Here is a 17,676-nt window from a genome sequence, read left to right on the forward strand (position 1 = left end):
CCCACAGAATGTGGGGCTTGGACTCCTCAGGTCCCATTGGCCGAGTGTGTGGTGTCACAATGTGCTCTCCTCCTCATAGGGCGCATTGGGTGCCTTGCACAGAGGTGGGCGTGTCCTCCAGGGACAGAAGGAGGAGATCTGAATTTCCAGCAACAACCTCTGTCCCAACCTGGACCAGTTCTGTTTCCTGTTGGTACCTGTGCAGAAATGGGGAGGGGGGTCTGAGGTCGGGGGAGGGGGGGGGGGGGCAGGGTGTGTGTGTGTGTGTGTGTGTGTGTGTGTGTGTGTGTGCACTTGCATGTGTTTGTGTGCGTCTGGGAGTGAAGAAGGCAGATCTGTGTAGAAGACATGAATTATGAGATAAGAGAATTGTTTGCTCGTTTCTCCATTGGTAACAGAGGGGTGTGTGTGTGTGTGTGTGTGTGTGTGTGTGTGTGTGTGTGTGTGTGTGTGTGTGTGTGTGTGTGTGTGTGTGTGTGTGTGTGTGTCACCAGAAGGGGATGGAGGAACGGTAAAGCCCCAGGTCCTTGGCCCTCTGTATGATTTTTTTCATTATCTCATGTGACGTCTAGACTCTAGACTAGACCTCCCTCTAGACTGTGAGCTCGTTGTGTTTAGCGATTCTCTCTTTATTGCTATATTGTACTTTCCCAAGCTCTTAGTACAGTGCTCTGCATACAGTAAGTGCTCAATAAATAAGATTGAATGAATGAATGAATGAATGACATTTGTCCCTGAACCCTGGCTTGTGACTCTCACTGTTCCATAGATGCAGCAGTGCAGCCACATAGATAGAGCCTGGGCCCGGGAGTCAGAGGACCTTGGTTCTGATCTCAGCTCTGCCACTTCTCTACTGTATGATCTTGAGGAAGTCACTTCCTTTCTCTGTGCCTCAGTACCCTCCTCTGTAGAATGGGAACTAAAGCCCTGCCTTCTCCTACTTATAATGGGAGCCCAGAGAGTGACAGGGTCTATGTCCAACTTGATTACCTTGGGCCTATACCAGCACTTAGAACCTTGCTTGGCATATCGTAAGTCCTGCAAAAATGCCACTGTTATCATTATTGTTATTATTACCATTATTATTATAATTAAGTACACTATGCGGAAGTGGAGCAGGATTTGGTTCTTGTCAAGAGATGAAACGGCGATTCATTCATTCAATCGTATTTATTGAGCACTTACAGTGTGCAGAGCACTACGCGCTCGGGACGTACAAATCGGTGATGACAAGGGAAGCTCAGATCTGGCGATTCCGTTCATTCTCACTCCCTCCGTGGGCGGGGGCACAGCCCATGCTCAGATGGGCTCTCTGCTATCCCACTCCCTGCCACGGGCAGGGGTACATTTGTGCACAGGGCTGAGGGGAACCTGCCACACTGTGGCTGCTGCTCACACAAAAATAGAGCGACGAGTCTGTCATCTTCACAGCGGAGTTTTTGAGGAAGAAACTCTGCGTTTCTGTCCGATTGACATCAAATTCTCCTGGGGCTTCACCCTTGGTCTTGTCTCCTTTTCCAAAGGAGGAATACATCAGCTGCAGGCCCTGACCTGGATCCTGCCGATACCAGTACATTCGTTCATGACTCATGGTCTGTTCACAGCTCAGCGTCACCTCCGTCCCCATCTGAACCAGCAAGTGTTTGGGGATCTGAGTGACTCCAGCATCCGCAGGGCCTGTGGGGGAAGGAGAGAGAAGTCATTCATTCATTCATTCAATCGTATTTATTGAGCACTTACTGTGTGCACAGCACTGTATTAAGCGCTTGGGAAGTACAAGTTGGCAACATATAGAGACAGTCCCTACCCAACAACGGGCTCACAGTCTAGAAGTCAGGAGGCAGAGGCCAGGGGCCAGATACTGCCAGGAAAAGGGCTGGAGCTGGGGCTCGGCCTGTCCACCCAGGGGATTTCCCGTCTGCGCCCTGGACTCACATGCTCCCAGGATACAAACGGCCACCAGCCACACTGGCCCGGGGCCCATAGCGGGGTCGGGGCCGGACTGGGGGATGTCGCAGCTCAGGCCGTTTCCCCCCAGAATGTGGGACTTGGACTCCTCAGGTCCCATTGGCCGTGTTTATGATGTCACAATCTCTTCTCTTCCCCACAGGCTGCATTGGGAGGCTTGCACAGAGGTGGGCGTGCCCTGCAGCCACAGGAGGAGGAGGAAATCTGAATTCCCAGACACAACCTCTGTCTCACACTGGTCCAGATCTGTTGGCTCTGCTCCCTACCTCTCCCACTGCTTGTGCCTGGAGAAATGAGCCCCCTGCACTCTTGAATCAGAAGTTCTGTGTTAGCATTTCTCCCTGCCCATGCACCTTTTCCTCTCTCCCATCTCTTCTGTGACTGACTGTGTCCCGCTCACTGTGCCCCCACCGCCTCCCTGCCCAATCTCCTGATCATTCTAGAGATGGACCACGTGCAGAAATGGGGAGGGGAGTCTGAGGTCTGAAGTCTGAAGTGGTTTTTTGGGTTTTTTTTGTTGTTGTTGTTGTTGTTGTTGTTGTTGTTGTGTGTGTGTGTGGGGGGGGGTGCATTTGTGCACACCTGTGCAGGTTTTTGTAGGAGAGATTCTATGAAGAAAAAGGGGTTATGAGATATGAATTGTTTGCTCATTTCTCTGATGGTGGAGGTGGTAGCAGGTGTGTGTGGGGATGGGTGTGTGTGTGTGTGTGTGTATGGTGTAGGTGTGTAAGTGTGTGTGTGTGTGTGGGGGGTAGATGGGGATAGAGACACAGTAAAGCCTGAGGCTCTTGGGCCTTTGGGTGACTTTTTCTAAATAACCTTTGTCCTTGAACCCTGATCTGTGACTCCACTGTTCCACAGATGGAGTGGGGGCCACATGGATAGAGCATGGGCCTGGGTGTCAGAGAACCTGGGCACTAATCCCAGCTCTGTCACTTAGCAGCATGGCTCAGTGGAAAGAGCCCAGGCTTGGGAGTCAGAGGTTATGGGTTCTAATCCTCGCTCTGCCACATATCTGCTGTGTGATCTTGGGCAAGTCACTTAACTTCTCTGAACCTCAGTTACCTCATCTGTAAAATGGGGATTAAAGACTGTGAGCCCAAGGTGGGACAATCTGATCACCTTGTATTCCCCCCCCCCCCCCAGTGCTTAGAACAGTGCTTCAAACATAGAGAGCACTTAACAAATGCCAGCATTATTACTTGAGAAGCAGCATGGTTTAGTGGAAAGAGCCCAGGCTTGGGAGTCAGAGGCTGTGTGTTCTAATCCCAGCTCCTCCATTTATAAGCTTTGTGACTTTGGGCAAGTCACTTAACTTCTCTGTCCCTCAGTTATCTCATCTGTAAAATGGGGATTAAGACTGTGAGCCCCACCTGGGACAACCTGATTACCTTTTATCTACCCCAGTGCTTAGAACAGTGCTTGGCACATAGTAAGCACTTAACAAATACCATTATTATTATTATATGACCTTGAGCAAGTTACTTCACTTCTCTGTGCCTCAGTATTCTCATTTGCAGAAGGGGGACTATAGCCCTGCTCTCTCTCCTACTTATAATGTGAGCCCAGTGACTGACAGGGTCTGTGTCCAATTTAATTGTCTTGGGCCTACACCAGTACAGTGTTTGGAATATCATAAGTGCTTATCAAATGCCACTATTATTATTATTATAAGTAATTATGTAATTATTGTTTTATTATTACCATTGATGGATATACATGAGGCTACAGTGGAGCCAAGTTTGGGTCCCTGACAAGATGAATTGTGATGACTGGGAGATTCAGATCTGGGTGACTCTGCCCATGCCCATTCCCTCCGTGGGCAAGGGCACAGCCTCAGTGCTTATCTGGGCTTTATGCCCAACAGTCCGCTCTCTGCCATCCCACTTTCTGCCATTGGCAGGGGCATGTTTGTGCACAGGGCAGAGGAGACCCTGCTGCACTGTGCCTGCTGCTTGTGCAGAAATACAGCAACGAGTCTGTCATCTTCACAGAGTAGTGTTTGTGGATGAAACTCTGCATTTGTGTCCAATCTACATCAGATTCTCCTGGGGCTTCACCCTTGGTCTTCTCTCCTTTTCCAATGGAGAAATGCATCAGCTGAAGCCCCTGACCTGGATCCTGCCAGTACCAGTACATTCATTCATGGCCTATAGTCTGTTCACAACTCAAAGTCACCTACATCCTCATCTGAACCAGTAGGGTCTGGGGATCTGGGTGATTCTCCCACCTGTAACATCCCGGTGGGGAAGGAAACAAAAAGCAGGAGCCCTAGCCCTGGGGCCAGAGGCTGCCAGGGAAAGGACTGGCGCTGGGGCCCAGTCAGCCCAGCTGGGGGTTTTCCCCTCTGTGCCCAGGACTCACCTGTTCCCAGGAGGCAAACCACCACAAACAACGCTTGCTTGGGGCCCTTGGCAGGGGGGGAAGAGAACTGAAGCAGTCAACAGTGTAGCCACTTTGGGGGGAAGAGTAACGTGCAGAGATGGCAAAAGGTCTTACTGCTCCCTCCTGGTGGAGCAGTGGAGAGACCTGCTGAGATGGAGGGGGGAAACCAGGGGCTGCTGGTAGGGTGGGAGAGCAGGGTCGAGGAGAAGATTTATTCATTCATTCATTCATTCAATCGTATTTATTGAGAGCTTACTGTGTGCAGAGCACCGTACTAAGTGCTTGGGAAGTACAAGTTGGCAACATATAGAGATGGTCCCTACCCAACAATGGGCTCACAGTCTAGATGGGGGAGACAGACAACAAAGCAAAACATGTGGACAGGTGTCAAGTCATCAGAATAAATAGAAGTAAAGCTAGATGCACATCATTAACAAAATAACTAGAATAATAAATATGTACAAGTAAATTAGAGTAATAAATCTGTACAAATATATATACAGGTGCTGTGGGGAGAGGAAGGAGGTAGGGCAGGGGGACAGGGAGGGGGAGAGGAAAGAGAGGGCTCAGTCTGGGAAGGCCTCCTGGAGGAGATGAGCTCTCAGTAGGGCTTTGAAGGGAGGAAGAGAGCTAGCTTGGCAGATATGCGGAGGGAGGGCATTCCAGGCCAGGGGGAGGACGTGGGCCGGGGGTCGACAGCGGGACAGGCGAGAAAGAGGCACAGTGAGGAGGTTAGCAGTGGCAGAGGAGCAGAGGGTGCCGGCTGGGCTGTAGAAGGAAAGAAGGGAGGTGAGGTAGAAGGAAAGAGGGGCGAGGTGATGGAAAGCCTTGAAGCCGAGAGTGGGGAGTTTTTGTCTGATGCATAGGTTGACTGGTAGCCACTGGAGATTTTTGAGGAGGGGAGTAACGTGCCCAGAGCGTTTCTGCACAAAGATGATCCGGGCAGCAGCATGAAGTATAGACTGAAGTGGGGAGAGATAGGAGGATGGGAGATCAGAGAGGAGGCTGATGCAGTAATCCAGTCAGGATAGGATGAGAGATTGAACCAGCTGGGTAGTGGTTTGGATGGAGAGGAAAGGGCATTTCTTGGCAATGTTGCGGAGGTGAGACCAGCAGGTTTTGATGATGAATTGGATGTGAGGGGTGAACCAGAGAGCAGAGTCGAGGATGACTCCAAGGTTGCAGGCTTGTGAGATGGGAAGGATGGTAGTGCTGTCAACAGTGATGGGAAAGTCAGGGAGAGGGCAGGATTTGGGAGGGAAGATAAGGAGTTCAGTCTTGGACATATTGAGTTTTAGATGGCGGTCAGACATCCAGATGGAAATCATATTTATTGAGCACTTACTGTGTGCAGAGCACTGTACTAAGCTCTTAGGAAGTACAAGTTGGCAACATATAGAGACGGTCCCTACCCAACAATGGGCTCACAGTCTAGAAGGACTTTATCTTCTCTACCTTCCTCTTTATTTCCATCTGGAAGTCTGACCGCCATCTAAAACTCAGGAGCAGGAGGAGGAGGAGGAGGAGGAGGGAGTCCTGTTTGGTTGCCATAGAAAACTCCCTGAAGATGGCACCCCTTGGACAAATAAGCAGGAACCTCAGCAAGCTCTTCCCCATCACAGCTGGCACACTTTATTTTTAATGCTTTTGTTAAGGCCTTACTATGTGTCAGGCATTCATTCATTCATTCATACTTAAAAAGTGCTTACCGTGTGCAGAGCACTGTACTAAGCGCTTGGAAAGTACAATTCGGCAAAGGATTGAGACAATCGCTGCCCAACAACAGGCTCACAGTCCAGAAGCGGGGAGACAGAAAACAAAACAAAACAACTAGACAGGTATCAATAGCATCAAACTAAATAAATAGAATTATAGATATATACACAATATATATAACATATATATACAATGAAATAAGCACTGGGGTGTATACAAGCTAATCAGATTAGAACAGTCCCTCTCCCACTAGGGTCACAATCTTAACTCCTGGTTCCTTACTCAGGAGGAAGAAGCTGAGGGTGCTGGGAACGGAGGACACAGCAAGGCGTCGAGGGTCTAGGGTCTCTCTGTGCTGTTCTGACTGAGGAATTAGCTGAAGTGGCCCACAAATGGCAAAGGACTTGGTTGCTGACTGTAGTAGCATTGTAGGCCAAATCTGGCCCCAATCACAATCCAACAACCTTGACAACAATAATAACAATAACTTGGACAACAAAAAATTGACAAGAATGTCAGTTCTTGTTGCTGAGTCCTGATCTCTGTCCTGATCACTTGCCCTTCCTCTTCTCCTCCCCCTTCCCATGGTGCTCTGTGCCTCCTCCTGGGGGCTGAGTCAGATGTGGTTCAGGAGATGTTGGGCCTTCATTGGGAAAGGCGGGCTTGTTCCCACAATTGCAAAAACTGATGGGTCCTTGAGGGACTGGTGTCACCATCTCCCACGATACTGCCTCAAACTGGGGATCTTCCTCACTGCTCTGCCCCCACCCCGGCCCCTGACCACTATTCAGGGTTTTGGGACAACCTCCGCTGACTCTGCTCTCCCTCACTTTCCCTTGCAGATTCTGGAGGACTGCAGGATAGGGTTTGGGGTCGGTGCCCAAAGACCCAACTAGTCCTCCCCAGAATCAGCTGCACTTCAGCCACAGGGTGGCTGTAATGAATCTCTCATGGCATGGAAGGGGCTTTGGGATCCTCAAGGAGACTGTGTGGAGAGAGGGGGGTGGGCATCTGTCCAGGAACTGCTCCTCGATCCTCCTCGATCCTCCTGTACTTACCGTCTCCCCATCACCACCCCACTGCTTCCAGTGGGCCGTACTGTCCCCCAGTGGCTGCTAGGGCATGACCCTGGGCCTCTGTTTTTCTCCAGCTGTCCCAGCCCTAGGCTCTTCCACATCTGGCCCCTCCCCAGCCTGATCACCTCTTTTCTGGACAGCCTAGAACTAGAACCCCTTCTGTTCTTCCCCAACCACCCGCTTCCCATGTCCTTCTTCCCAGCTACTGCAGGGAAAGACCTGTTGGACTCCAACCCTGTCAGGTTCTGCCTCCTGGCCTCCCCCATTCCCTGATTGGGATGTTGTGTCACTGATCACTGCAGCTGCTTGCAGGCCGGACTTTCGCCTTGACTTAGAGCAAAGCTGAGGCCCAGTGAGGGAACTGTCCTCCTGAGAGCAGGGAATGGGCAGGGCTGGGTGAGAAATCCCCAGACTCAGAGCCCAGGGCCAGCTCACCACCTGACCCAGGCGGGCAGGGAGGCCCATCCTCCTGTCTCTCCCCACTTCAGTCTATACTTCACTCTGCTGCCCGGATTATTTTTCTACAGAAACACTCTGGGCATGTCACACCCCTCCTCAAAAATCCCCAGTGGTTGCCTATCAACCTTCGAATGAAGCAAAAACTCCTCATTCTCGGCTTCAAAGCTGTCCATCACTTCACCCCTTCTTACTTCACCTCCTTTCTCTCCTTCTACAGCCCTGCCCATACACTCAGCTCCTCTGCCACTAACCTCCTCTCTGTGCCTCGTTCTCACATGTGCTGCCGTTGACCCCTGGCCCACGTCCTACCTCTGGCCTGAAATGCACTCCCTCCGCACATCCACCAAATTAGCTCTCTTCCTCCCTTCGAAACCCTACTGGGAGCTCACCTCCTCCAGAAGGCCTTCCCAGACTCAGCCCTCCCTTTTCCTCTCCTCCTTCTCCCCTCCCCGTTGCCCCCCTCCCTCTGCCCTACCGCTTTCCTCTCCCCGCAGAACTTGTGTATATTGTACATATTTATTTTTCTATTTATTTTATTAATGATGTGTATATAGCTATAATTCTATTTATTCTGATAATAATAATGACTGCATTTGTTAAGTGCTTACTATGTGTGAAGCACTGTTCTAAGCGCTGGATAATAATGGTTTTTCTTAAGCGCTGTTCTAAGCGCTGGGGTAGATACAAGGTAATCAAGTTTTCCCACATGGGGCTCACAGTCTTCATCCCCATTTTCCAGATGAGGTAACTGAAACCCAGAGAAGTTAAGTGACTTGCCCAAGGTCACACAGCTGACAAGTGGCAGAGTGGGAATTAGAACCCACGACCTCTGACTCCCAAGCCCATGCTCTTTTCACTAAGCGAGCCATACTGTATTGTATCGACACCTGTCTACTTGTTTTGTTTTGTTGTCTGTCTCCCCCTTCTAGACTGTGAGCCCGTTGTTGGGTAGGGACCGTCTCTATATGTTCATTCATTCATTCATTCAATTGTATTTATTGAGCGCTTACTGTGTGCAGAGCACTGTACTAAGTGCTCTGAATGAATGAATAACTAGATGCGTAGTCAGACTAGCCCCTGCTCCCAATGATGTGACAAGCACAGTTCATTCATTCATTCAATCCTATTTATTGAGTGCTTACTGTGTGCAGAGCACTGTACTAAGTGCTTGTGAAGTACAGGTCGGCAACATATAGAGACGTCCCTACCCAACAACGGGCTCAGTTCCAGTTTGCACCTTGCCTAAATAACACTATAAGTTTAATGTCCTTCGGCATATCGCTCCTGTGATCTCAGTCAGACGGGCAGATAGGCTCCAAGCCAAGACCTAGTGATAATACATATTGTTTTAGCCTCGTATTTTTATGGCTATTGATTCACCTAATACTCTGTTGTGTGCCTCTATGTAAAGGGATGTCAGACTTATTGGCCCTCTAGGGCTACTCATGGGTGGACCCTGGAAGTGAGCCAGAGCCTTGCTCTTGCTGTGGCCAGGGTAGAGGGTTGGAGGAAAATAGGCTGAGCTAAAGACCCCCGGCATTAATAATAACTCAACCCCTGGACCCACTTCTTGAGACCAACTTACTTAACATCTATTTCATAAACTAATTCTCTCAACAAATCCACCCCAAAGCCAGCTGCTTATCTCAACCTACCTAGGTGGCGGCCCCCAGCTTAGCGATTAGAGAAGAAAGGAAACCCAAAGAAGAAAGGAAAACCAGAGAAGAAAGGAAACTGCACTATCATCCCCATATGCTAAAACCAAGAAAACCATTTGGTAGTAATAGGTTAGGATATACCCAGAAAAAGCTCGATGTGACGGTCAAGAACAGTATAAGAGGAGGAGAAAATGAGACCAGAGTTGCTGCTCACTGTCCTTCGAAGTGAAGGCAGGGAGATCCCGGGCCTGGGACTTCTTTGGCCGGGGTTGCCCTTGCTGCTCCAGCTCATTAAGGACCTGAACACCGGAGGAGATTGAACACCTCGTGGTAGGAAAATTATAGCCCTGGGTTGTGCGGGGTATAGTTGTGTTCATTGCTATAGCTGAATCTCTGATTTTCTGTTGATTGTATGCTGTATATCAAAATACTTACCTTCTAAGTTGCAGTGATCATTCCCTCAGCGGCCCCAACAAACGAACCCTCTATTATAATAATAATGATGACATTTATTAAGCACTTACTATGTGCAAAGCAATCTTCTAAGCACTAGGGAGGTTACAAGGTGATCAGATTGTCCAAGCTGACAGTTGGTGGAGCCGGAATTTGAACCTGTGACCTCTGACTTCAAAGCCTGGGCTCTTTCCACTGAGCCATGCTGCTTCTCTAATCTTGGGTATTAATTCACTCATTCAATCATATTTATTGATCACTTACTGTGTGCAGAGCACTGTACTGAAAGCTTGGAAAGTATAATTCGGCAACAGACAGAGACAATCTCTACCCAACTGCGGGCTCACAGTCTAGAAGGGGGAGATGGACAACAAAACAATAACATCAAAATAGATAAGTAGAATTATAGATATATACACATTATTAATAAAAATAAATATGCACAAATATACACAAGTGCTGTGGGGAGGAGAAGGAGGTAGAGCAGGGGGAGGGAGTAGGGGCGATGGGGAGGGGAGGAGGAGCAGAGGAAAAAGGGGGCTCAGTCTAGGAAGGCCTCCTGGAGGAGATGAGCTCTCAGTAGGGCTTTGAAGGTGGGAAGAGAGCTAGTTTGGTGGATGTGAGGAGGGAGGGCATTCCAGGCCAGAGGTAGGACGTGGGCCAGGGGTCAATGGCAGAACAGGTGAGAACGAGGCCCAGTGAGGAGGTGAGCAGCCGCAGAGGAGCAGAGGTTGCAGGCTGGGCTGCTGTCACCCCCTCTCCCTCCCTTGAGCCCGTTCTTCCCCTGGACCATCCAAGAGAGGCTCTCGGGGCTATCCAGCAGCTCACAGGAGAGGGGATTTACAGATCTCCTTCCTACCACCCAGAACACACACACACACACACACACACACACACACACACACACACAATCCCCCACCCTCAACCTCTGCCCCCCAAACACTAACATTCATACCCAAACACCCTCTCCCCCAGCCACCCCCACACACACACTGGCATGCACCACACATGCAATCTCACAAACATGCCCAAAACCTAAACAGTGGTGCACACACACAGAGAGACACATACACAACCACACTCCCAGGTGTTGGGGTTATGGTTTGTCGGTCTGTCCCTTCCTCGGGGTCCCACTGCGCAGGATGGGGAGGGGCCGGTGAGGTTCTTAGTCAGCTCTCTGTCCTTTCCAGGCACTGTGTGCCACTCGTAGCGCAGAAGTAGAGGCCACTGTCCCCCGGCTCCAGTTTTGTCACTTCCAGTGAGGAAGACCTCAGTTCTGGGCGTTGGATGGGGAACTTGGTCTCCTCGAACCCCTTCTCGTAGGAGGCTGTGGAACCCAGGTTGGCAGAGGCCATGAGCACCAGATCCTGCCCCGCCAGTTGCCGGTACCAATACAGGTAAGTGGGGTCACTGTCGTTCTGGTAACACTGGATCTTCACCGTGGTTCCGCTCTTCCAGATACCTCTGCTCGGCCACTGCGAGATCAGAGCCCCAAACCCAGGGCCTCCAGGGCAGAGGGCAGTGGGGAGAGAAAGAAAAAGAGGGAGAAAGAGAGGAAGAAAGAGAGGCAAAGGTAGGGAGACACAAAGAAAGGGAGAGAGGTGCGCAGAGAAAGAAAGTCAGGATTCACAGAGAGGCAGGGAGGGATAAGAGTTGAAGACAGCCAGAATGATTTATGGTTTATTAGAAAATACATTGGAAAATACAGGGGAAGCAGAGAGGGTGACAGAGAAGGAGGAAAGAGCAGAGAAAATGAGAGGGGAAGTGAGGGGAGGTCATGGGATGTGGGGCCCCATCCAACGCCCAGAGCCCTGGCTGAAGCGAGAGGGAGCGCGGTCATAGACCCTGTGGTCCTCTCCCAATAGCCTCGGGTCCTGTCGGCCTCCACCTCCACCGGACCTCAGCCTCTGCCAGGTGCAGCTGGGCCTGGCCAACGCCCCCCATCCAGTGCCCCCAGCCTCCTCCAGCCCTCTTCCTCCGGTCCCTTCCCCTGCCGGGTCCCCTTGAGTGCAGCCAGCCGATGGGCACGGACCCCTGCCCCCCGACCCCTCTGGGCTGCCCGTGCGGCCCCCGCTCCGCCCCCTCCCCCGGCCCGCGGCTCCTACTGGGTCCCAGCAGCAGTGGCAGCAGCAGCCGCAGCTGCAGGAATCGCCGCATCCTCCCGCTGCCGTTTCCTCCGTTTGTTGTCCCCTCTCCGGGCCTGGGGCGGCCCCGAGCAGCGTCTGGAGGAGAGCAGGTACCCCCTCCCTCCGCTGTCTGCCCCCAGACTCCTCCCCTTCCATTCCTAGTTCATTCGTTCATTCAATCGTATTTATTGAGCGCTTACCGTGTGCAGAGCACTGTACTAAGCGCTTGGGAAGTACAAGTTGGCAACATATAGAGACGGTCCCTACCCAACAGTGAGCTCACAGTCTAGAAGGGGGAGACAGACAACAAAACAAAACATATTAACAAAATAAAATAAATAGAATAAATATGTACAAATAAAATAGAGTAAAAAAAATGTACAAACATATATACATATATACAGGTGCTGTGGGGAGGGGAAGAAGGTAAGGGGGGGAGGATGGGGAGAGTCCGGGGTCCGGATCCGGGGGTCCAAGGGCCGTGGGCACGGGAGTCCGTGCTTCTCTAGCGGGCGGCTGTGTGCGGGCACATGTGGGCGCTGCCCCGGAACCTGGTCCCGGCCGGCAGGAGCGTCCGGATCTTCATCAGCGCCAACCCCGAAGATGAGGTAACTGAGGCACAGAGAAGTTAAGTGAGCTGCCCAAAGTCACACAGCTGACAGCTGGCGGAGCTGGGATTTGAACCCATGACCTCTGACTCCAAAGCCCGTGCTCTTTTCACTGGACCATGCTGTTTCTCTTGTTTTGTTGTCTGTCTCCCCCTTCTAGACTGTGAGCCCGTTGTTGGGTAGGGACTGTCTCTATCTGTGGCTGATTTGTACTTCCCAAGTGCTTAGTCCAGTGCTCTGCTCAATAAATACAACTGAATGAATGAATGAATAAGGGCAGGGTCCTGTCTGCATGTTCTCCCTCCCGCTCCAGCTTCACCTCGCCCTTGCCAAGACTTCCTGGCCACTTCCACCGGCGGTGGGAGAGAGGTTGGCAGCGGGCCACCCTAAGAGCTGGAGAGCTCTGTTCTGCCCTGGTCGGGTGCCGGCAAACTTCTGGGTCTTCAAGGTGGGCTTGAAGACCCAAAAGAACTAGTTATGCGACCCCCCGAGCAAGCCCTACTGAGAGCTCACCTCCTCCAGGAGGCCTTCCCAGACTGAGCCCCCTTTTTCCTCTCCTCCTCCCCATCCCCCCTGCCCTGCCTCCTTCCCCTCCCTACAGCACCTGTATATATGTTTGTACGGATTTATTACTCTATTTCACTTGTACATATTTACTATTCTATTATTTTGTTAATGATGTGCATCTAGCTTTATTTCTATTTATTTTGATGACGACACCTGTCCACATGTTTTGTTTTGTTGTCTGTCTCCCCCTTCTAGACTGTGAGCCTGTTGTTGGGTAGGGACCGTCTCTATATGTTGCCAACGTGTACTTCCTAAGCGCTTAGTACAGTGCTCTGCACACAGTAAGCGCTCAATAAATACGATTGAATGAATGAATGAGAGGAAGGAGGGGGCTCAGTCTGGGAAGATCTCCTGGAGGAGGTGAGCTCTCAGTAGGGCCTAGAAGGGAGGAAGGAGAGCTAGCTTGGCTGATGTACAGAGGGAGGGCATTCCAGGCCAGGGGGATGACGTGGGCCGGGGGTCGACGGCCGGACTGGTGAGAACGAGGCACGGTGAGGAGATTAACAGCAGAGGAGCGGAGGGTGCGGGCTGGGCTGGAGAAGGAGAGAAGGGAGGTGAGGTAGGAGGGGGCGAGGTGATGGACAGCCTTGAAGCCGAGGGTGAGGAGTTTTTGCCTAGTCTCACATCCCCTGCCTCCTCTCTCCCTAGCTCCCTCCCCTCTCCCTGATCCCCGAATCTGGCTCTGAAGAGTTCACAATTCTTATTCGAGTGTACTTTCCCAAGCACCCAGGGCAGTGTTTTACATACAGGTAGGCGCCTAGGACAGTGCTTGCATATAGTAGACACCCAGCACAGAGCTCTGCACACAGTAGGAGCCCAGGACACTGCTTTGCAAGCAGAAAGTGCCCAGGACAGCACTCTGTATTACAGTAGGAGCCCAAGGCAGTACTATTTGCACAGTAGATGCCCAGCACAGCAATCTACACACAGTAGGCACAGTAGATGATGATGATGATAATAATAATAATAATGGCATTTATTAAGTACTTACTATGTGCCAAGCACTGTTCTAAGTGCTGGGGAGGTTACAAGGTGATCAGGTTGTCCCACGGGGGGTTCACAGTCTTAATTCCCATTTTACAGATGAGGGAACTGAGGCCCAGAGAAGTTAAGTGACTTGCCCAAAGTCACACAGCTGACAATTGGCGGAGCCGGGATTTGGACCCATGACTTCTGACTCCAAAGCCCATGCTCTTTCCACTGAGCCACAATGCTTCTCTAATGATTATGGTTGTCACTGTCACAGATGTGTTTGTTTAGTTTTATTTGTTTTATGGTACTTGTTAAGCATTTACTATGTGCTTTGCACTGTACTAAGCGCTGAAATAGATACTGTGGTGAATGAGAGTGACTACATCTTGTATTATTTGACCTCAGGAGCAACGAGGCCAAAGGATGAATCTATGTTATATTATTTAATAATAATAATAATGACATTTATTAAGCACTTACCATGTGCAAAGCACTCTTCTAAGCGCTGGGGAGGTTACAAGGTGATCAGGTTGTCTCACGGGGGGCTCATAGTCTTAATCCCCATTTTACAGATGAGGTAACTGAGGCACAGAGAAGTGAAATGATGCCCAAAGTCACACAGCTGACAATTGGCGGAGTCGGGATTTGAACCCATGACCTCTGACTCCAAAGCCCGTGCCTTTTCCATTGAGCCACGCTGCTTCTCTTATTTGTCGCCGGGAGCAACAAGGCCAAACGACGATTTAGAGGAGAAACTGTATTATCTCTCTGAGGAGTTTTGGGGAGAGGAACTGAATTGTTTTGCAGAAGGCTTAAGGAGGGGCTAAATAGCTCCGTTGGGCAGGAAAAGTGCTGCTGGATAGGGCCATGCCCGCGGGGGATTAAACCGGAGGGGTCACCTTCCTCTCTGTTTACCAGGTAACCAGCTAACGAGCAGAAGACAGTAAACAGACCCCCTGCTGCAATCCCCGAAAACAATGGATAAAAGAGGGAAAGAACTGGCCCTCTTTGGGCAAGTCACTTAACTTCTCTGTGCCTCAGTGACCGCATCTGTAAAATGGGGATTAAGACTGTGAGTCCCCCATGGAACAGCCTAATCACCTTGTAACCTCCCCAGTGCTTAGAACAGTGCTTTGCACATAGTAAGTGCTTAATAAATGCCATTATTATAATTATTATTATAGAGAAGCAGCATGGCTCATTGGAAAGAGCACGGGCTTTGGAGTCAGAGGTCATGGGTTCAAATCCCGGCTCTGCCAATTGTCAGCTGTGGACTTTGGACAAGTCACTTAACTTCTCTGGGCCTCAGTTACCTCATCTGTAAAATGGGGATTAAGACTGTGAGCCCCAAGTGGGACAACCTGATTCATTCATTCATTCATTCATTCATTCATTCAATTGTATTTATTGAGCGCTTACTGTGTGCAGAGCACTGTACTAAGCGCTTGGGAAGTACAAGTTGGCAACATATAGAGATGGTCCCTACCCAACAGTGGGCTCATGACCTCTGACTCCAAAGCCCAGGCTCTTTCCACTGATCCACACTGCTTCTCCAATTACCTCTGACATTCTTCTTCTCATACAGTTGAAGAGATTCTCATACAATTCTCATATAACTTGTACTTCCCAAGCGCTTAGTACAGTTCTGTGTAATCAATCAATCAATGAATCATATTTATTGAGCGCTTACTGTGTGCAGAGCACTGTACTAGCGCTTGGGAAGTACAAGTTGTCAACATATAGAGACAGTCCCTACCCAACAGTGGGCTCACAGTCTAAAAGGGGGAGACAGAGAACAAAGCCAAACAAACTAACAAAATAAAATAAATAGAAGAGATTTGTACCAGTAAAATAAATAAATAAATAAATAGAGTAATACATATGTACAAACATATATACATATATACAGGTGCTGTGGGGAAGGGAAGGAGGTAAGATGGGGGGGTGGAAAGGGGGACGAGGGGGAGAGGAAGGAAGGGGCTCAGTCTGGGAAGGCCTCCTGGAGGAGGTGAGCTCTCAGTAGGGCCTTGAAGGGAGGAAGAGAGCTACCTTGGCGGATGGGCAGAGGGAGGGCATTCCAGGCCCGGGAGATGACGTGGGCCGGGGGTCGATGGCGGGACAGGCGAGAACGAGGCACGGTGAGGAGATTAGCGGCGGAGGAGCGGAGGGTGCGGGGTGGGCTGTAGAAGGAGAGAAGGGAGGTGAGGTAGGAGGGGGTGAGGTGATGGAGAGCCTTGAAGCCCAGGGTGAGGAGTTTCTGGCTGACGCACAGATTGATTGGTAGCCACTGGAGATTTTTGAGGAGGGGAATAACATGCCCAGAGCGTTTCTGGACAAAGATAATCCGGGCAGCAGCATGAAGTATGGATTGAAGTGGGAAGAGAAACGAGGATGGGAGATCAGAGAGAAGGCTGATACAGTAGTCCAGACAGGATAGGATGAGAGCTTGAACGAGCAGGGTAGCGGTTTGGATGGAGAGGAAAGGGCGGATCGTGGCAATGTTGCAGAGCTGAGACTGGCAGGGTTTGGTGACGGCTTGGATGTGAGGGGTGAATTAGAGAGCGGAGTCGAGGATGACACCAAGTTTCCGGGCTTGTGAGATGGGAAGGATGATAGTGCCGTCAACAGAGATGGAAAAGTCAGGGAGAGGGCAGGGTTTGGGAGGGAAGACAAGGAGTTCAGTCTTGGACATGTTGAGTTTTAGGTGGCGGGCAGACATCCAGATGGAGATGTCCTGAAGGCAGGAGGAGATGCGAGCCTGGAGAGAGGGGGAGAGAGCAGGGGCAGAGTTGTAGATCTGGGTGTCATCAGCGTAGTGATCATAGTTGAAGCTGTGGGAGCGAATGAGGTCACCAAGGGAGTGAGTGTAGATCAAGAACAGAAGGGGACCAAGCACTGAACCTTGGGGAACCCCCACAGTAAGGGGATGGGAGGGGGAGGAGGAGCCTGCAAAAGAGACTGAGAATGAATGACCGGAGAGATAAGAGGAGAACCAGGAGAGGACCGAGTCTGTGAAGCCAAGGTCGGATAGCGTGTTGAGGAGAAGGGGGTGTTCCACAGTGTAGAAGGCAGCTGAGAGGTTGAGGAGGATTAGGATAGAGTAGGAGCCATTGGATTTGGCAAGGAGGAGGTCATTGGTGACCTTTGAGAGGGCAGTTTCCGTGGAATATAGGGGACAGAAGCCAGACTGGAGGGGGTCGAGGAGAGAGTTGGTGTTGAGGAATTCGAGGCAGCGCGTGTAGACAACTTGTTCAAGGAGTTTGGAAAGGAATGGTAGGAGGGATATGGGGCGATAACTAGAAGGTGAGGTGGGGTCAAGAGAGGGGTTTTTTAGGATGGGAGAGACATGGGCATGTTTGAAGGCAGAGGGGAAGGAACCAGTGGAGAGTGAGCGGTAGAAGATGGAAGATAAGGAGGGGAGAAGGGATGGAGCAAGAGATTTCATGAGATGAGAGGGAATGGGATCAGAAGCACAGGTGGCCAGAGTAGCACTTGAGAGGAGGGAGGAGAGCTCCTCTGAGGATACTGCTGGGAAGGATGGGAGAGTAGCAGAGAGTGTTGAGAGCCGGGGGGGTTGGGGAAAGGGGGGGGAGTGACTTTGGGGAGGTCGGACCTGATGGATTTAATTTTGTTAATGAAGTAGGAGGCCAGATCGTTGTGGGTGAGGGAAGGAGGAGGGGGAGGAACC

At 50.7% G+C, this 17,676-nt stretch overlaps 2 gene segments (V, D, J or C); both read right to left on the bottom strand.

Moving 5' to 3' along the window:
• Window positions 1–1,211: 1,211 nt before the first annotated feature.
• LOC119944376 lies at window positions 1,212–2,068 on the bottom strand. The segment is given in 2 exon segments: window positions 1,212–1,677; window positions 1,936–2,068. Coding segments are annotated over 2 exon segments (495 nt in total).
• Window positions 2,069–4,239: 2,171 nt separating this feature from the next.
• Window positions 4,240–11,872, bottom strand: LOC119944392. The segment is given in 4 exon segments: window positions 4,240–4,378; window positions 9,461–9,561; window positions 10,969–11,219; window positions 11,821–11,872. Coding segments are annotated over 4 exon segments (543 nt in total).
• Window positions 11,873–17,676: the final 5,804 nt, after the last annotated feature.

Source organism: Tachyglossus aculeatus, chromosome 2, assembly GCF_015852505.1.
Source record: "Tachyglossus aculeatus isolate mTacAcu1 chromosome 2, mTacAcu1.pri, whole genome shotgun sequence".
NCBI lineage: Eukaryota > Metazoa > Chordata > Mammalia > Monotremata > Tachyglossidae > Tachyglossus > Tachyglossus aculeatus.